The sequence below is a fragment of the Primulina tabacum genome, chromosome 6, assembly GCF_025594145.1.
Source record: "Primulina tabacum isolate GXHZ01 chromosome 6, ASM2559414v2, whole genome shotgun sequence".
Taxonomy (NCBI): Eukaryota; Viridiplantae; Streptophyta; class Magnoliopsida; order Lamiales; family Gesneriaceae; genus Primulina; species Primulina tabacum.
In genome coordinates this window covers 37,238,448-37,257,502 of record NC_134555.1, presented here as the reverse complement: position 1 = coordinate 37,257,502, position 19,055 = coordinate 37,238,448, and the positions used below count along the sequence as shown (strand labels likewise).

The 19,055-nt window shown below is 33.9% G+C and overlaps 3 protein-coding genes across 5 annotated transcripts; 1 reads left to right on the top strand and 2 right to left on the bottom strand.

Moving 5' to 3' along the window:
* LOC142549333 (ABC transporter I family member 17-like) lies at positions 1-2,380 on the top strand. The gene is made up of 4 exons (XM_075658233.1): positions 1-154; positions 505-834; positions 1,366-1,553; positions 1,653-2,380. Exons 1-4 carry the CDS (start codon positions 139-141, stop codon positions 1,905-1,907), a joined length of 789 nt encoding a protein of 262 aa, XP_075514348.1. The 5' UTR covers positions 1-138; the 3' UTR covers positions 1,908-2,380.
* On the bottom strand, positions 2,118-3,235 carry LOC142549332 (fasciclin-like arabinogalactan protein 14). The gene has a single exon (XM_075658232.1). The coding sequence runs from the start codon at positions 3,203-3,205 to the stop codon at positions 2,336-2,338; it is 870 nt and encodes a 289-aa protein (XP_075514347.1). The 5' UTR covers positions 3,206-3,235; the 3' UTR covers positions 2,118-2,335.
* Positions 3,236-6,670: 3,435 nt separating this feature from the next.
* LOC142549331 (uncharacterized) lies at positions 6,671-18,858 on the bottom strand. 3 transcript variants are annotated; one of them, XR_012821178.1, is made up of 21 exons: positions 18,390-18,858; positions 17,564-17,818; positions 16,701-16,825; positions 16,381-16,425; positions 16,221-16,302; positions 16,052-16,120; positions 15,801-15,971; positions 15,647-15,712; positions 15,060-15,128; positions 14,826-14,969; positions 14,705-14,754; positions 14,269-14,448; positions 12,702-12,793; positions 12,496-12,590; positions 12,383-12,427; positions 11,833-11,955; positions 11,702-11,750; positions 11,580-11,626; positions 10,831-10,892; positions 8,892-8,995; positions 6,671-7,028 (listed from the first exon to the last, which is right to left on the bottom strand). XR_012821178.1 is itself a non-coding variant. In XM_075658230.1 (20 exons), the coding sequence occupies exons 1-20, from the start codon at positions 18,549-18,551 to the stop codon at positions 6,965-6,967; spliced, it is 1,995 nt and encodes a 664-aa protein (XP_075514345.1). In that variant the 5' UTR covers positions 18,552-18,858; the 3' UTR covers positions 6,671-6,964. The 3 variants fall into 3 exon arrangements, 2 of the variants coding, with proteins under 2 accessions (XP_075514345.1, XP_075514346.1); XM_075658230.1 differs by lacking the exon at positions 8,892-8,995; XM_075658231.1 differs by lacking the exon at positions 8,892-8,995 and having other exon boundaries at positions 12,717-12,793.
* Between the last annotated feature and the right edge of the window lie 197 nt (positions 18,859-19,055).

Below are 19,055 nucleotides of genomic sequence, written 5' to 3'. Positions count from 1 at the left end.
TGAAATACAGTATTTGTACTTCACCTCCGCCACATATTACAAACCACCGTTCATTATATTTATGCCACGGCCAAAATTTTCTCTCCAATCCTTATTTATATATCTTTCTTCAGAGTATTGTAAGTTTGATTTCAAACCATGGAAGCTTTCGAAGGTACTAATAAATTATTTATCAAGAATTTTTGTCTTTCTTGATTTGTTTCTCTGAATGGAATTTTGTCTTTTGTTTACTGAATTCTGTTTGGTTTCGTTTAATTCAAGAATCGTTTTTTAATGCTGGGATTAAGTTTTTTTGTTTTCAAATAAGTAAAAAAAAGTTGTGATCACTTGAGCAAATCTAATTCTTGTACAGAATTAATTGTCATGTCCTGTAAACAATAATAACAGATGGGTTTCAGTATTTAAAATTTGTTAATAGTTTGCAATTTGAATATAATAATATAGTCAGAGTAAATTTTGCTCGATAGAATCTGAATTTTTAATGGGTATTTTCATTTCTGCTAGTTGAGAGATGCGAAGCTCGTCTGCTAGCAGCGGATCCCGAAAATGGGTTCTCAGCAGACATGAAAATCGAGGTGAGGAATTTGACACGAGTTACTGACAAGGATGTCCGGATACTAAACAACGTTAACTTGGATATCCCCAAAGGGGTGATCATGGTGGTGATCGGGCCGAGTGGCAGCGGGAAATCAACGTTTTTGCGGGCCCTTAATCGGCTTTGGGAGCCCGCTTCTGGTTCCGTGTTTCTTGATGGTGTGGATATCTGCGAGCTCGATGTCATTAGCCTCCGGCGGAAGGTGGGCATGCTTTTTCAGGTTCCGGTTATGTTCGAAGGTAATGTGTGCAGAAGTTGAAATAAGAGCTAGTGGGATTTCTCTGTCATTAGTTTTTCATTGGGAAGAAATGCTTTTGGAAATAAGAGCTAGTGGGATTTCTTTGTCATTAGTTTTTCATTGGGTAAAATGCTTTTGGACAGAGTCCAAAAAATTTAGTTGAAGTATGTGATCAAGATTCAAAGTAAGTGTATTTACTGCATGCTATATATGCTTTTATTTCCGGAGTCGAATTCTTGTAGGTTCCATGCTAATTGATAAAAATAAGGGTTCATACTCGCGTCTCTAAGTTTTGATCCCTTCTTTGTAGTTTGTCACATGCTAGTGTCATGTCTCAGACTCAAGAAGATGTACATGATTTTACCATCAACTACTTCACATCTACATGTTCTCCCATGGCGAAAATAATTTACCAACCCGTAGTGCGATATTATGGGACATGGTATTACAACCAGTCCTTTTTTCATTGTCTCCAGTGTAGTATAGCATGAAATTTAAATCATTTGTTATTTACAATAATGTTGTGTTCCAGGAACTGTTGCTGATAACATTCGATATGGGCCACAACTACAAGGGAAGAAACTAAGTGACAATGAAATCTACAAGTTACTGGCTCTTGCAGATCTTGATTCCTCTTTCTACAAAAAACTTGGTGGAGAACTATCTGTTGGTCAAGCTCAAAGGGTCGCTCTTGCGAGAACTTTGGCTAATGAACCAGAGGTGACTTGCTGAATGAAGGAGTTACACAACTATTAACTTTATTGGGAGTTTGTAATATTTGTCTAATTCTATTTTATTTCACATGCCTTTTCTGTGAAGGTCTTGCTACTCGATGAGCCAACGAGTGCATTGGATCCAATATCGACCCAGAACATAGAAGACGTTCTGGTGAAGCTGAAGAAAGATCGTGGAATGACTACAGTTATAGTCTCTCACAGCATTAAACAAATACAGAAGATTGCTGATTTAGTGTGCCTTCTTGTCAACGGTGAGATTGTCGAGATTCTAAAACCTGATCAGATTTCTGATGCTAAACATCCTATGGCACAAAGGTTTCTGCAGCTCAGCTCTTGAGTCTTTCTATAAATCACCTACTTCAAGTTCTGTTTAATATGTAATTAGTCGTGACATGATATTAGTATACTAGTTATTAACTTGTAAAAAATAATGTTGTGTTAAGTATGAAGTTATGGGTGAATATTTTCTGTGATACCCATTTTTTTTTATCATCCCTCGAATCAAGCTAAACTAATCAGAGATAATTCGATCGAAGAAGAATCTACAAAAACTGTGAATATCTCAGTGAATTAGAATTTGAGAGTGTTTAGATATTTGTTCTTGTTCGGAATTCCTATGGTCCTATCCCTAGGCAAAGTGTTGAGAAAGTCAAATTAAATACATGTATGATAAAATAAAGAAAAACGGGAAACTCTAAAAAGATGAGGGGATAATGTAGTTCAACTTTTGTCATAATCCATGTGTAGAGACAAAGAAAGTCTCCTTTACGAGCTCAGTGAAAGCCATGCCCAACACATTATTGAGAACACAAGTTCATAGCTATGCTGGAGTGCTGTGCCTGCACCTGGTGGAGTATCTGCTGGTGGATTTGGACCTGGAGCAGGCGCTGTTGGAGCATCGGCAGGAGGTTCATTAGGGATAGGAGGCGAACCGGGGGTTGGGGCTGCTGCATTTGACGGGGCATTTGAGGGTACAGGAGCCTGGCTCGGTGTTGGTGGGGCTGTTGGTGGTGCTGATGTTGGAGGCGTCGTAATTGGTGAAACGGTTGGTGTTGGAGATATTGTCGGAGATATCGTTGGGCTATTTGAAGGCGGTTTAGATGGCGAAGGAGATGTGCCATCAATCCCCTGTGGGATAATAACGCCACTTACTTGCAAAACTGACAGATTTGAAGGGTGTGAAACAACAAGCTTGACCAAATTGGATCCAAGTTTCGAACCTGGAATTGCTGACCCAAACGCTATAGTATCTGTGCTTAGTTTGGTAACATTTACAAATCCCTGTAGGCCTTTGGCTAAACCAGTGGTTTTAAAGAGTGTAGTCACAACAGCAGAATTGTTAGCTAGATTCTGGAGTTTCGAGACATCGAAATAATCTAGTAGTACGTGTATGCTTAGAATCTTTTTTAGGACATCTAATGATGTTCCTTCATGGGACGACAGGACAGTGTTGTCGACTGCGAGAACTGTGATTGTTTGGCGTGAGTTGATGTCGCCCGCCAAGTTCGTTTTGGTAAGGTAACTACTAAAGGTACTCAATTCTGGAAATTGACTGAGGACTAAAGTGATGTTGAATGCATTTGCTCTGTGGAATAGGAGAAAGAATGAGAAGAGAAGAGAGAGTTTCACATTCATAATTCTGTTTTTGTCAAAGGTTTTCTTGGAATGCCTGGTTTTGAAAAGTGTAGGAAATAGATTGGCCATATTTATATGCAAAAATAGGTGGAAAGGAGTAAAGCTTCTTCATTTTCTCCATGTTTGAAGGAGTTGGTTGGTATTGAAAGAAAGTGGAATTGTGGTGTAAAAATCAGCATAACTGCCTTCTTGAAATAGGTGCTTACCCAAAGATAGATAAATGGTTATATTGATTATTAAAGGAAAGAACTGGAAACAATTAAATAGATTAAATAGGGTGTATTTATTGCAAAGAGTTAATTAGCTTTTTAAATAATAATTTTGTGTAGTTGGATAGATTTTTATTGAATTCTATAATATGATCTCATAAAGTTGTCAAAGATTTTAATATATATTTTTGGATTTATATTGGAGGATTTCTATAAGCATTTATAAATTTAATTTTTAATAGAATTCAACACATTTTATATATGAAAAATAAATTAAAATATTAATTTTTGCTTGAAACCATGAGAATAAAAAATTTAAAAATATTATTTTTCATTGTGTAAATATAATTTTCGAATTAATGAAGTAGTTTACATTAACTGAAAATACTATAAAAAATAGATATGCAATCTCTATGTTAAATAATAATAAGAAATTAAATTTTATTTATTAAAATTATTTTTATTTTCAATTATATGGATCAATAAAATTTTATGTATTTTCTATTGTAACTTAATATTTTTATTTAAATATTCTATAAATGAATATTTTCAAGATTAAATGTCGTAAAAATAATTTTTAGTTTTTAAATAAGATGGAAACAAATTATTTTATCAATTATATATACACTTTTTTTTATATAATTATATCTTAAAATCTTAGTTTCTATTTTATTTATTTCTCGTGTTTGTTGATAAATTATATCTTAAAATCTTAGTTTCTACTTTATTTATTTCTCGTGTTTGTTGGGTGACTGTTCAATTATTTATGAATTATGCATCATTATAGTTTTTTGGATTATTTGTCATTATTATTTGAAATTTTTTTCCGAAAAATTGCATTTATCACCCATATAAATTAGCCAAAAAAAAAGCGTAAAGCCTATGTTAAATTAGATGTCTTTTACAACCATATATTTTTAAAAATCAACTACATTTACCCGGTTTTAAGCTATTTTTTTTTAAAAAAAAATAGCATAAGGTGTATTTTTAGGTTTCCTGGGTGTTAAATGTTATTTATCCAAAATTTCTAATAAAATATGATTTTTTTTACTAAATTCAAACAACGAAATGAAATTGAAATTACAACCCTCTTGATAATCTCAATGCAAGAACTTGATTTTCTTCCAACTTTTAGTTTTTTTTATCAGAATGTTAACATGATAACGAATATGTCAACAATATCCGATATTTTGTCGGTATTATTTGATTTCACATCCACATTATTCAATATCATGTCGACATTTTATCAACAAATTAAAACTTGAGGTGCAAAAAATAAGTATTACACCCAAATAAATTTTTGACTAGTTAGATGACAAAATTTTATCTAGGCCAACTTTTGCAGTATAATATGTGATCTTTCAGCGAACAAAACAAGCCATGAAAATATACCAAAGATTATTGATCTAAACTTTAATCGATAGTACATGTATCTAAACTTATTTACCATAGGATAATCATAAAATAAAAATTAATATTATTTATATTAAAAAAACATAAGTTATAAAATAACGTTAGTCATTTAATAATAATCATAATAAAGTCACAGTAAACTTCTTTTATAATCATTATTTAGTTTTTTCTTACAGAGTGATTCAAGTTTAAAAATAATTTTATTTTATTCATAATATTTATTTTATATTTTCGTCGTAATATTATAATTAAATAAGAAATATATAATCCATTATTTTCTTTTAATACAATTTCGATTTTATCTTCAACCTAGAACTATCTAGGAAAAAATGTGATTTGGTTCCTTTACACATGCTCTTTAAGATTTTGATCATCAATATTACTAATTTTAACATTAGTTTAGGTCTTTCAATTTTTGACAATTTAAATTCTTTTACACGAAAGTGTTGATATAACACCATAAGTAATCATCATATGTATCCATATCATATAGAAAAAGACAATTACAAAAAATACAAGAAAACAAATTAAAGATAACATGTTAAAGCTATATGACATCAAACGCTTGTCACTTTACCAAAAATTATAGTTAGTGGTAATTATGCAACTCAAATATTTTAAATTGCACAACACAAACACCACGGTTCGATGTTGTTCCAGCAAAAACAATTATTGCACCCAACAATCTTCTTCCCAATAATTACACTCCTTGTAATCAATGACAATCAAACCTGTGACCTTGACTTTGATACCAACTGTAAAATCTAGCGCTTGCCGATTTATCAAAACACATAGCTGATTATAACAATGCAACTCAAATATTTTAAATCGCACAACTCAAACATAACGGCTCAACCGCTCTTCCAGGAAAGACAATTATTACACCTAACAAATACTTAATTTAAATATCAAAATAATAATAAAAAAATAAAAAACAAATACACGTGACCAAACTTACAATTTTCCCAAATTACATTCCCACCTAATTTCATTATGCATATGACATCAATATAGGCCATAAAGACAACAAACCTTATTTTTTAAAGAAGAATGCTACACACACAATAAAATTTGTACATTTATTCCAACACAAAAAAATTAATACAAAATCTCACGACATAACAACAAAATATCATGATGTAATTATTCTAAATATCATTATACAATATTTTTATTGTAACTTTAACATTATTCTTTTAAAAAATGAAGAGTTAATCCTTTTATATATTTTAATTAATTTTTTAAAAAATACTTTTATACATGTATTATCATTTTAAAAAAAATTATATATTACCGTTTAAAATGTACAGCATTCGGAATGTTACACTTCAATTATCATGCCAAATGCATAGACCAAAACTTACAGGCTGTGGTAGTAATATAACACACATCTTTTAAAGGCTTAAAGCCATGCAGTAGTTCAACATGTCAATCAATATGCCGCATAAACAACCACATAGAATAGGTGGAATAATTGTTGTTCTCCAACAAAGTTGTAATTTTGAATCCATGTTGTAACATGGTTCAAAAGTACAACATGCCAGCAGACCTTAATTTCCTCAGGAATTATAGAAGCAACCTACTGCAAACAAACTCAAATGAAGCACAAGCCCGAGCCTAACCCCGGAACAGCTTTACCAAACACATTGATGTACAACCGAGCACCAGATCCAGAAGCAAGTGTGATATATAATAAATGTATAGCCGTATATGTTGCTAGTAGACATATGCGCGCGCGCACACACACAAATGAAGCAAACACATATAAATGAAAGGAAATGCAGAAGAATGATTGATTTCCTAGAAAAAACAAATAAAATGAAACAATAAAAAAATACCTCGATCGACAATAAATTATATTACACAAAATTGAGTTAACAACAAGATCCAGTGCATCTACTTTCAAGGTCAGTAACTCGGCAATGTTAGTGAATCTAGACTCAAAACTGAAAGACCAACTGAGCCAAGTGAGTCCAATTCTCCAAAAAAGCCTTAATCACTCAGAATATCATTCTAGCTCCATGTTTCTTTCATGTTTCATGATTTACGTGTTGACCGCCAAACAAATTATGTTTGAAGTGTGATACCACGTCCTCCCACAAGAGGAGAATCGAGAAACGTATCCAAAGAAAACAAATCAAGAGATCACCTGTCCGTTGTCCGTTTTATTTCTTTGGAGCTCTTCTTGAGCAGTTATTAGCCTACACATGCAGTAAAATTACAACAATTATAAGTCTCTTTAGGGTATAAACTGAATAAACAAGAATATCATGTAAATATATATAGTCATGAACTAACTATAAATTTGTTGTTCTAATAGTATTCAATCTCTTACTTCACACATAGCAAATCAGTTCATAACTATCTTTTAGAAGGTGCAATTCATCTCCATGTTGAGACTAAATGAATGTTGTTATGAATAAAATCACTAATAACATTCATACTTAATTATAACACCATTCATCTGTAAATCCATGCATTATACATCAGTCGAGATACTGAGATTACTATTTGATGCTATAGCTCCACATACATCCTCAGGGTATTGGCTCTGACCATAACCAAGAAACAAGTGATCACAATTCTTAAATATGTTACTGTGAAACAAACATTTAACAACAAGCATATTAACATAAACTCACTCGAGACTGATATTCATGTTTGACCTGTATCATCAGGTGTGTTGAGATTCAGTGGCATTGATGTGAAAACATCAAGATACATGAATAAGCACTCACATGGTATGCATTCACTGAACGATCTTTCCCCAAGTGATCAATAATAGTTAAGAAAAGAATTTCTAAATACGGTTGTGCAACATTAATCTTCTTTAACCGAGAAAACCATTTTATCCATAATTGGTAACACGTAAATTGATTCCTTTACCTACTCTTCAACAGTAGAAAGGTTTCAATTAAGGTGCATTGTGAGTCAAGTACGAGCTTGTGTTTTGTAATCGTGGATCCATTGTAACAATATTTAGTAAGGATGTCATCCATGTTCAGTCAAGTATATAGCCTCGAGTAGGACAGCAAATAAGCAGGGAAGTCATATAGTAAAATCGGGCTAATAAAAATGAGACCTGATTTTCCAAATTCAACCCAATCCACTAAATTTGGTTGGTGAATTGGCCAATTCGCCAAGCAAATTTAGTGGATTGAGTTGGATTTGGAAAATTTCAACCCATTTAAAGGCGAGCCTCTAAATGGGTTGTGAATATTTTGTCATAATTACTTTAGCTAACAGGTAGAAATTCAATGATTTAGAATTTTAATATAAATTTTTATTTATAAAATTATTAAATTCAATTAATTATATATTTTTTAAATATTTTTTCCATAGGTGGACCGCATTCTGGTCCATCTAACCTGCAACCCGAGCCGGCCTGACTAGGTTGAGGAATTATCAACCCGCCAAGAAACGGGCCAACCCGACACCGTTTGATAGCTCTAGTTGTAGTAGATCAAACCATATGGATTTAACCTGGACGGGTCCAGATCCTTTTTTTACAAAATAAAACTATTATATAAAAATTTGAAGTATTTAAAAGATAATAAAACTAATTGTTTTTTGTCAAATATTTCTTAAACTACAATGTAAATTACAAGCAATAATAATACCAAATAATAATGATGATGATGAAAAAATAATTAGAAAACTTTACATTTATAATTATACTTATGTAACACATACTATTAAAGTAGTTGTGGTTTATTGTTTCCATCATTCAGTTATTTTAAGAATATTTATTATTTCGACTCATTGGCCAAGCCATCAACTTGATTTATGTAAAAATGGAAGATGACAAGCATACTGAACCAGGAAGGGAGGAATGTCCCCCCAGATGGCCTGATCAATTATGGACCAGATTTGCAAATGCCATACCAGGAGTCTGGGCTTGCCAAACTAAATTGACAACCATAGCATCCATAAATCTCCAGCCAAAATAAGACGAACATATTGGGAAAAAAATGGTTCTCTAGTAGTCCACAAGTGAGTCATATCACTTGGAAAATTTGCACAGTTATCGTCAAATTCAATCACGGGTCTCAACAAACAAATACCTTAAATTCATCCAGGATATGCGGATGAAAGGTTTGCACTGTAGGCTAAGCGTTTGTTATTCAATCATACCCAAATCTTTCTCGGCACCAGTATTAGATGCTAACTGCGATCAATAGGTTTTTGTGAAACTGATATTTGGACATGATGTGCATTCATTCAAGAGTATGATTAGCTCGCTGGGGAATGTAAATATATGCTCTCACAGCAAAAAGTGTTCGAATCAAAATCACAAAGAAACATCGTCCTACTCCTAGGATACACCTGAATCTAAAGAATCATACAATCACTGGTCGTGAATCGCTTATTAAGTTAAGGCCAGTTAAATTAACGAATTGGATAAAAAATTAATGGGATGAAATCTCCTAACTCATCACATTGATTATGAGAAGAATTCGAGAGAGGTCAAATTCATGAGATCAATATTCTTTAAAATTTCTAATCTGGACATGGTCAGTATGTGACTCCTGACGAGATCCAATCATACAAATGCTTGTCATGAAGATTAATTCAACTGATTTTACTGGGTTAAGAATTTTCACTTATAAACGGTTTATTTTGACAAGTTATATTTATAGTTTCCTTGTTGGATTTGGATTATAACCGGAAGAGTTCTGAAAAGAATATTATTTTTGTTAAAATTGATAATATCAATTTAAGATTTTGCCTTTATAGATTATAAAATCTTGTTTGATTTATTTCTAAATGATAATATCTTGCTTGATTTATCTCTATATATTATAACATTTGTTTTTAATATGATTTTTATCTCTAAGATATTTTATCCTTATTTAAAAGAGTTTTATCCCTAATGAAAATCTTGTTTCTATATTTTCTAGAACTCTTTTATTGAATTGTTTTTAGGTCAAGCATTGGGTATAAATATGTAGCGCCTTACACCCGTGTGGAGTGGCTTGAGAGAGGTTGGCAGAAGAGTACTTGCATAGAAGAAAAACACGATAGCCGAGCCTATTTTGATGAGAAGCTTTTGTGTGATCGGTTGATCACTTTGTGCAGCTGCTGAAGTTTTTCGTGTGATCAGTTGATCACTTTGCATAGCTGCTGGAGTTTTTATAAATTTACACAAATTCAGTTTTGGATATTTTCGTGTGAAGACTTTGTGTGATTGATTCACAAAATTGTCATGTTGCTGATTCGTGTTGAAGACACGTGCAAAATAACAATGACGCAGAGTGTTGATCGAAAAGTGTTCTATTGTTTTTAAGCAACTTCGGTTTATCCATCTAGTTTTTTGAGTTTGGTTTATTTTGATGCATTTTAATTCCTAGGAGTGTCAAGAAATTTGGTTTTGTTATTTTCATTAGTATTGTTTTGTACAAACAAATTACATATTTTCCTAGTGAATTTTTGCCGTGAGACATAATTTAAATCTAATATCTATTTATTCATGTTTTACTTATGTGTTAATAATTAATTTCCGCTGCATGTTGTGTGCTCTTGTTGACAACACCAGAGCACAACACTAACTTCTGATACACACAATATATTAATTTCCTGTCCGTTTATGATCAACAGCCCCTTCAAGTTCTAACACCCAAATACACCAAACATTGTCTAGAAAAGTTTTTCGAGTCTATTGAACGCCGATCGACCCCTGTCAAAGAGCGAACTTCTAAAGTCAACTAAGCAGACATGTTCCCGGGTCCACTAAATTCTGTTAGTGACCAATATCTGATTCGAATTTATTCCAGTGGATTGTCAATCTTCCCAAGATAGACGACATGAATGATCATCATATTCGCCGTATGCAACTTATTTATTGTATGTATCGATCATCCCGTATCAAGGAAAACACAAGTTTTTGTTTTTCCACTACATGTTGAGTTCTAAGACAGGAAGACCTCCAACGCACAAAATGAATCATGACAAGAAACACATTGTGAAACAGATAATGTGCCTAGAACATATATATATATATACCTCCGCTGTAAATCAGTTATCTCACGTAGTAACTCCTTTTCCCTATCATGAGCCGCCTCTAACTACAAAAAGGAAGAAATGTTAAGAACTACTCTTCTGAAACAGCTTGAAGTCCAAGTCTAGAAGGTTGCATATGCCACAGTAGAACAATTGAACATTTCAAGGATAGAGTGGGCACCGACTACCAAGCCAAGCACCCCAGGGAAAATGAAAGCAAGATAAATACAAAATATTAATTTACCTTCTATCTGAACAAATTTTATAAATTTTTAAAATATATTGCAAAACAGAAAATAAACAAATCATCCAGACTCACAAATGTTCATCATTAATTATATTTATAGAAATTTAGCAATCTTTACTTTACATTATGCAAGGGAAAACATTGTCCCTTACCATTCTTGTCTGTGCTTCAGCAAAGAAAAAACGTGAGAATTTGTCTCGGTGTTGGTGAAAGAACATTATTAGTACAAAATGGCATGCATACACAAGCACACAAAACTTCTAATGTCATTTTCCGGCCAGCCCCCTCCCCACAGAAGAAACTACAGAAAGACAAAAACAGAGGAGACATACAACATGAGGAAAACAATTACACAGTAAATGCTGTCACACTGGCATTTGCGTTTTGATCTACTACATGGGAAGGGGGAAGGGGGAAGTGGGAAGTTGCTCTTCAAATAATACAGGGTAAACACAGATCAAACTCAGGTACACCCTTAGTTAATCAACAAAACACTTCTACATACCAAGGATTTCTCAGGCACTGCTATGTTCATTGGCCCACCTCCCATGTCTGCCAATACATAGAAGTGTTAAAACATCTGGGTATGGTCTAATATCTAATTTCTGACGCATTAATAGTTGATACCTGAACAGTCACCAACAGCTATATGCTTCATAAGACTAAGAATACAATCCTGTTGGGAGGAAAAAACGGATCACTTACATTAAATGAATAAATCAAAACAAAGAACCACTCTTTTTCAGAAAATTCATTACCCTTTGAAGGACATTTGTCTGCAAAACAGATTGCAACATGGGAAAAATGGCATGACCGTGAGGATTTGATGGAGTGGCATCAGAACATAGTGGTGATGAAACAGCAGGATGTTGAGGAATCACCTAAATATATTGTATAATTTCTTATTTGGCCATATAATAAAACCAACAAAATGGGATCCAATTAGGGTTCAGACAACATAAAAAGAAATAAGATAAGTTATACTTAAATTTAAGAAACTGGTAAGATAAGCAGCCACACTTTGTTACCAGAATAGAATAGAGTTTTCTGGACAAGTGAAATTGAGATATAGCTTCATTGGCAAACAAATATCTAAAGTATGCATTCCAATGATAATTATTTTAGCATATCCTGGATTTGTTTAACAGATTTAAACAAATGTAAGAACTACATGAATTAAACTTAAACCTAAGGTTAATCTGAATTAGAACTTTTGTTTGATGCCAACAAGTGACACTGGCTCAACTATATAATATGCACCCAGAGGAGAAAGAGTAATATGCTAGCTTGACAAACTTTCATACCAACCTGTAAGCTCTGACTTTTCTGTAATATTAATGGAGCTGGAACAACCTACACACAAATATTTAACCTGACTTAAAAGTTCACGAGCCTAATTGCAACAAGACTTGAATAGCAACCTTTTCTGTTTCAACACTCTCTGATGTAACCTTAAATCGACCTTTTTGCTGAACAACTGGACACTTGCCTTTCTCGTCAAGTTCCTCACATGCAGCTGCATCACATATTTGCAAAACGAGAAATCATATGAATGTGACTCAAGTCAAAAGTGAATACTCATTTGAATGTGAGTTCCAATAAATAAAATAAATTAAACTTCACTTGCCCGATGTTTTAGAACCTTTTGATATGATTTCTTGGTTTGCAGTCTCTATCCCAGCACCCGACACTTTCTGCGACTGACTTTGTACTTTGTCACTAAAGATTTCGTAACAGGAAAATAGTAACTTTACCCGGTAAACTAAAGAGACACGGTGAAAGAAAGCTTAGTAAGTGAACACTGCAATTAGAACTCGAGAATCTGATCTGTGATTAAATCAGCCTTGATGATATAAATAAATTAAAATGAAAAAGGAAGTTATTGTGCTAAATTATCCTTACTGTGACCTTCATAAGTCCAACACTGAGATAGAAAAGGGAAGTCAATAATAGTCTCCTTCATTTGGTCAACAAAAAGAGAGAGACAAGAAAAAGTTACACCGTTTAACAACCTATACGGTACACAAGTCCGTAACATGAGAAAGCAACACATATTTTTTGAGTAAAATCACCAGCATTAATTGGGACAACCTTTGATGAGCATGAGGTTGACATAATTAATTTACAAAAGACCACAATCAGAAAAAATTTGCAGCGGTATATGGAAGCCTAACAACATTTTTACATTCCTCATTTCTAATCAGTAGAAATATGTATCTGGATATATTTGTTGCATTGGCCAGTATTTTGTTGACTCCAAAGATAAAAAAATTAAGAGAAAATATTCGGTGGAAAATCAAGTTAAGGGTTAAAGATTGCAGATCATCAAACAGATTTACAGTTTAAAGCTTGGTATGTAGGAAAAGGAAGGTGTACGGAAGGTGAGAAGGTCAGCTCATCAAATGGAACAAAGACGGTGAGTGTTTGTACAAATTGCATTTTAACTAATAAAAAAGGTAACTAATATATCATTCTCCTTGACCATATCATCTACCACCTGTCACTACCTAAAAAGTTCTAAGGAATCTTTCATTGACAGAAACTGTTATTCCATTTGAAACAGAACTAGTTTATGAAGTCACGTCTATGTTGTCTTGGACCAGGAGAAACTGATGAACAAATTTCAAGCAGGATTTACTTTTCTGGGAAGTTGTTTCAGCCACTTTGACTGGGTTAATTCAGTCATATGTCTAGCATTCGATGCACTAAATCCTTCAGAACCATGAATTCCTGACATCTGTATTTGCCGTTACATAAAAGTACAGGCATCTATGTTGACAACAGCAAAAGGCTTTAAACATATGAAAACTGATCGAGGGAAAACCAATAGTTATCAGAAACCTGAGTAAGCTAGCATATGTTGCTTCTAAACTAGAGGTGACACATGAACTTCCTGGATGAAATGTAGTTTGAGGCACAATATATTAGATGGATATCGAATGAAAAAGATAGAAGCAAAGTTAAAATGAACAGTAACATGAAAAATATGAATTCTGCAAGGGTACAAGTCTAAATATATCAGCCTGATACCACTGATTTTACTGGTGTTTTGACATTACTAGTGCGATTCCATACTTTTGTGAAATATTGACTCAGCATAGTGGAACAGCTACTCACTGGAGAAACTCACAACACAATGGATCCTCAGAAACATTTGAAAAATTGAAAAAGAAAAAAGCAATTGAGTATAATACCTATGATTGGACAGTGCTGGAGCTCCATCTGATACTTTAATATTCAGCTCTGAGAAAGGTTTTTCTGCCAAATTGCTTTCTATGTGCTTCTCATTGTCAAGAGGTAAGAAGTAAGACGTTGGTTGCTCCGTGGTTGGGCCAGAAATCATCATATCTTCATCTGATTTTTCATATTTAGATCTAAAAAGATAAAATAAGTTTGTTAAGAACACCAACACCCAACCAAATTCATTGAAGAGAATAGCATCCAAAGTCTCATCACAATAAGCACAAGCAACACAGATGCATGATTTTCTTATGCAGGAATACAATCTGGATATAGAACTAAAAGTGTACATGGATTATCAATTTTATGACCTCTAATGTTATATGGCACAAACATGATGTTACATTTTGGAAGAATTTTGAAGTTATAACTAGAACTATGATAACATACAAGTTACTTGCAGAATCTGCTGATGAAAGAGAAGCATGAGGATTATCGTCCTGTGGAAGATGTCAGAGAAAGACATTAAAGCATATTTGACCTCGCTCTATGCAAAATTATACAAGCATACGGAATCTGCCGCATCCGAATATCGACTTGCAAATGATGACTGGTGAAGGAGTTGTGAGACTTGTCTGGACATAGATGACTGGTGAAGGAGTTGCTTATCTGGCATATCTTCATCTTTTTCTGCTATGATATCATCATCCTGGATCTGAAAGCAAGAGCAAACATACACGAGCTGACCCAGGCCAAACAATTGCAGCCATTAAACCAATTTTACACAAAATAGATGAAAGAATACCAATGAAGCCTGAGCCTTCATATCTTCAAGATCAAAATTCCAACCACTAATACCCCGTTTATACTCATTCTGTGAATGTACCAAAACACAATCAAAAGCTTAGAACCATAATACCGTCAAAGCAATCTTCTACCTGCAGCAATTCAAGAATTTTGTGGCAATTGACAGCAATGATATTGATTAAATGTATAAACCCTTTTGCCGCCTTAAAGCCTTTCCAACAGTAAAGGCTCGTTTCAAAGCCAACTTACCTAAAGAGATTCGAGTAGGTGAGGATAGTCAGAATTCTACACAGGTATATACCTTAAGAGCTCTTCTACTAATAATCTGAGGTACTTTAAGCTATGATTTTCTGATGTAAGAACAGAATCAATCAATCAGAGTAGAATAGAAGTGCAAGTGCTCTAGCACCAAATTAGCTTAACAAACGCATTAAGAATTGATTCATTATGTTTGATCGCTTGTAGATGTTTCAAACAAAGGTTACAAGGGTTACTTTCCCTCTCAACTACCTTAATTTTTCAACTAAGGGAAAACAAGCATCTATATTACTTTACACACAATTAATTAGGAAAATTAAAATACACCTGTGATATTTCCTCTTTCTGTCCATCTGGCATTTTCTTTTGTGCAAGCATGTCTTCCTCCTTCCTCTAAGGTCATTCCATGTATTTCAATTAGGAAAAATCCACAATGTTGCAAAAACAATGAAACTATTTAATTATATCTTCAACCAGAAACCTTTAACGCCTGAAGACGATCACCAAGAGCTGGCAACCCCTCTAGAAGAGTTCTAGCAAAGTAATCATTGGACCTAGCTTTCTTAAAAAAAGAATGCTTCAATAACCTTTTTGCAGAAGGCCTTTTCGAAGGATCTTTCACCAAACAACTAGCAATCATCTGCTTAAAAGACTAGAGACCAAATACAGATACAAACAATAAAATTGAGGAAAGTTAAAATCAGTATTCATTTAACGTTTTCTGAGTCATACCTTTGAAAATTTTTTGTCCCTCTCATAATCAAGACCAGGTGGTGCATTTTGCAAGGTCATAAGCAATACCTAATGAATGGCGTGTTGTTCATACCATGAGATTAGAAATAAACTGAAAGGGCTTCAGCAAAAATGAAGCATGTCAGAAACTCATTGTATCTGTGAGAACCTTCATGGGGGGGTACTTTGAGAAAGGGGCATGACCATGTGCAAGCTCCAAAGCAGTTATGCCAAAAGACCAAATGTCAGCTCTGTAAATTCAGCAACCGCTATAAGAGAAATGTATTGAGGTATGATAAGAAGAGTAATCCAAATACAGATCAACATACTTGAAATCATAACCATGCAACTGCTCCATAACTTCTGGGGCCATCCTATGAAATCACAAATTGGTTCAACAAATGAAAACCGATCAGATTTTAGGTAACGTGGGTGAAATTAATGTATAAACGGAAGAATTCTAGTATGTCTATTTTTTGATGCAAAAAATTATCAAGCAAGAGTCATTTCTGATCAGGTATGCTTCTTCTCATGAGCTGAAGATAAAAAAGTAAAGAATGAAATTTCCTCGGAAATGACACTCAGAATGAGATGCAAATCGTAAGACAAAAAAATGTGAAATATATGGAAAACAATAATTGACCCATACCAGCAAGGAGTGCCCACAAATGTATTCCTCATGCGCTGCCTATCACCTGAATCAAACAAGCAGGCAGAAACACCAAAATCCCCCAGTTTGATTGCTCCACGTGAGTCAATTAAAATATTACCAGCCTTTGCGAAAGAAAACAAAATATAGTGTCAGGATTCAGGAATTAACTTTAGAAACAGATATGGTATTGTGTACTGTTCTGGTAGAGGGATGTCGATGTTCTAGGTGCAAATTTATTGGCGGTGAATTAAGTGTCCTAACAGGTCCTAGTATGTGAAAGATGATACTTATACCCAGTTCATAAAGCTTATTTAATAAAGGTATTGAAAAAAGTGCTCCTTATTTGTAATTCTTCCTCGTATGTTAGGTAGTGGTAGTACATGCAGATCAAATTAAAAAGTTAGTGAAACATTTCTTCTTTCAATTCTGGCACTTCATACATCTGATAAGTGATAAACCTAAAACTTTACAAGTTATGGAAAGCTTCAAGAAGGAAGAGGAATCATTCATCTCCATTAAGGAACTCGGACACAAAAGCATAACAGGATAATATCATAAGTTCTAACGAACACAACAATCTTTGTAATTCTAGATTTATGTTTTTTACATATATACAAAACCTTTTAGAATGATGATATCATCTGATATAGATACCAACAACTACAAGCAAAACTAGCATAAAATTCAGGAAAAAAATGAGAGAGGTTGGCTTCCAGATTGATTTTCATTCCTTCACAATATAACAGCAAAGAATTGGCTCTATGAAGTATAAAAAAACTATTTCACTTGACACTAGGACGAAGAAAGAAATATATAGCAGATTGTGCATGCTCTTATATGCATAAAACTTATCTGCTCACCTTTACATCACGATGAATGTGGCCGTGCTGATGAAGATAGTCCAAGCCCTTCAACACCTCACGTAACATTGTAGCTATAACAACTTCCTCAAAACCATCTGGATGTGCTGCCTTCAATATGTGTAGACAAGAACCTCCAGACATGTAAGGCATCACGACCCACAAATTATGATCACTAACAAATGAACAATGCGATTTAAGAACATTCGGATGATCAACAAGGATCATTGTTTGAGCTTCCCTTGAAATGTTATTCTGGGTGTAAACGCAAGAAGTGAATTAGAAATTATGTTTATCATGCTAGCAGAGTGAAGAACTAAAGAGTGGACCACCAATTAAAATGAAGGAATAGCAAAAGAAACTGTATAATTATATTTATCAGCAAGTATTCCACATTCTTACTAGCATAAAAAACCAACTGCGGCCCAGCTAAAAGTCAATTACGCTATAATGCTCAAGGCAACACCTAAGAATTTAAATCCAATTGAGGTTTGAAAGCACATACGACTCTTGACCCCTTAGGTCCAGCAAACAAATCAAAAGTTTTGTGATTCCTTACAACTGACAATTCCAATTCTTCATCTTTTACCAAACCAAAACACACCCTTCTATTCTTCTGCATCCTTTATAAGTAAAGCCAACCTACACCCAAGCATGTCTCCACCATAACTAAGTATTCCTCAACGTACACCAAATTGTGCAATCAGCAATAAACACTCGATCATGCAAAACAAAAAAAAACCCAGAAGAAATCGAGCATACACAGCAATTCACACATTAATATTTTTTCCCAACAAAAGCACACAGTTTCTGAAATGGGGATTACCAAATCGCAATTATTACGTTCAAAGTCTAAAATCTTGACCGCAACAGTCTCATTGAGAGGATTGCAGAGAGCTCGATAAACGGAAGCGCTGGCTCCCGTCCCTACCACCTCATACAACGTGTAATGCTCTGCTCCAATAGGGTACTTCTTCTCCTTCTCCATTGCATTCAAACCTGAAAACTCGCACGATTACAACTTCCCCGGCAATCAGAGATTCGGAACTGCACTAACCAAATTCCCCTAATTTCACAAAAAAGGGAAAAAAATATTCGAATTTTCCTACTCTTTGTCCGTTGCATGTGACATCAACACCGCAAATAAAGTTGAATAAAAATGCAGAATCAATTGCACGAAGATATTTTGACAAAAATATTAATAAATGGAAAAGGTAGTGATCAAGCTGAAGAGAGCGAGAGGGCGGAGCAACCGGATCGCCGCTAAGAACTTTTTGTGTGTGTTGTGTGTATAAATCCCGCCACCTGTTACATGCAATATATATTCATACACGTATGTATGTATGTATCTATATGCAATGCCTTCCGACTTGAATTTTACTTCTAATAGGTTGCTTGTGTAAATTATATATAGTTTTGACATAGCCAGTGTTTACTGTGAATATGTATTTTAGCATCGATTGAAATAATGTTAATCTAATTAGATATGTAG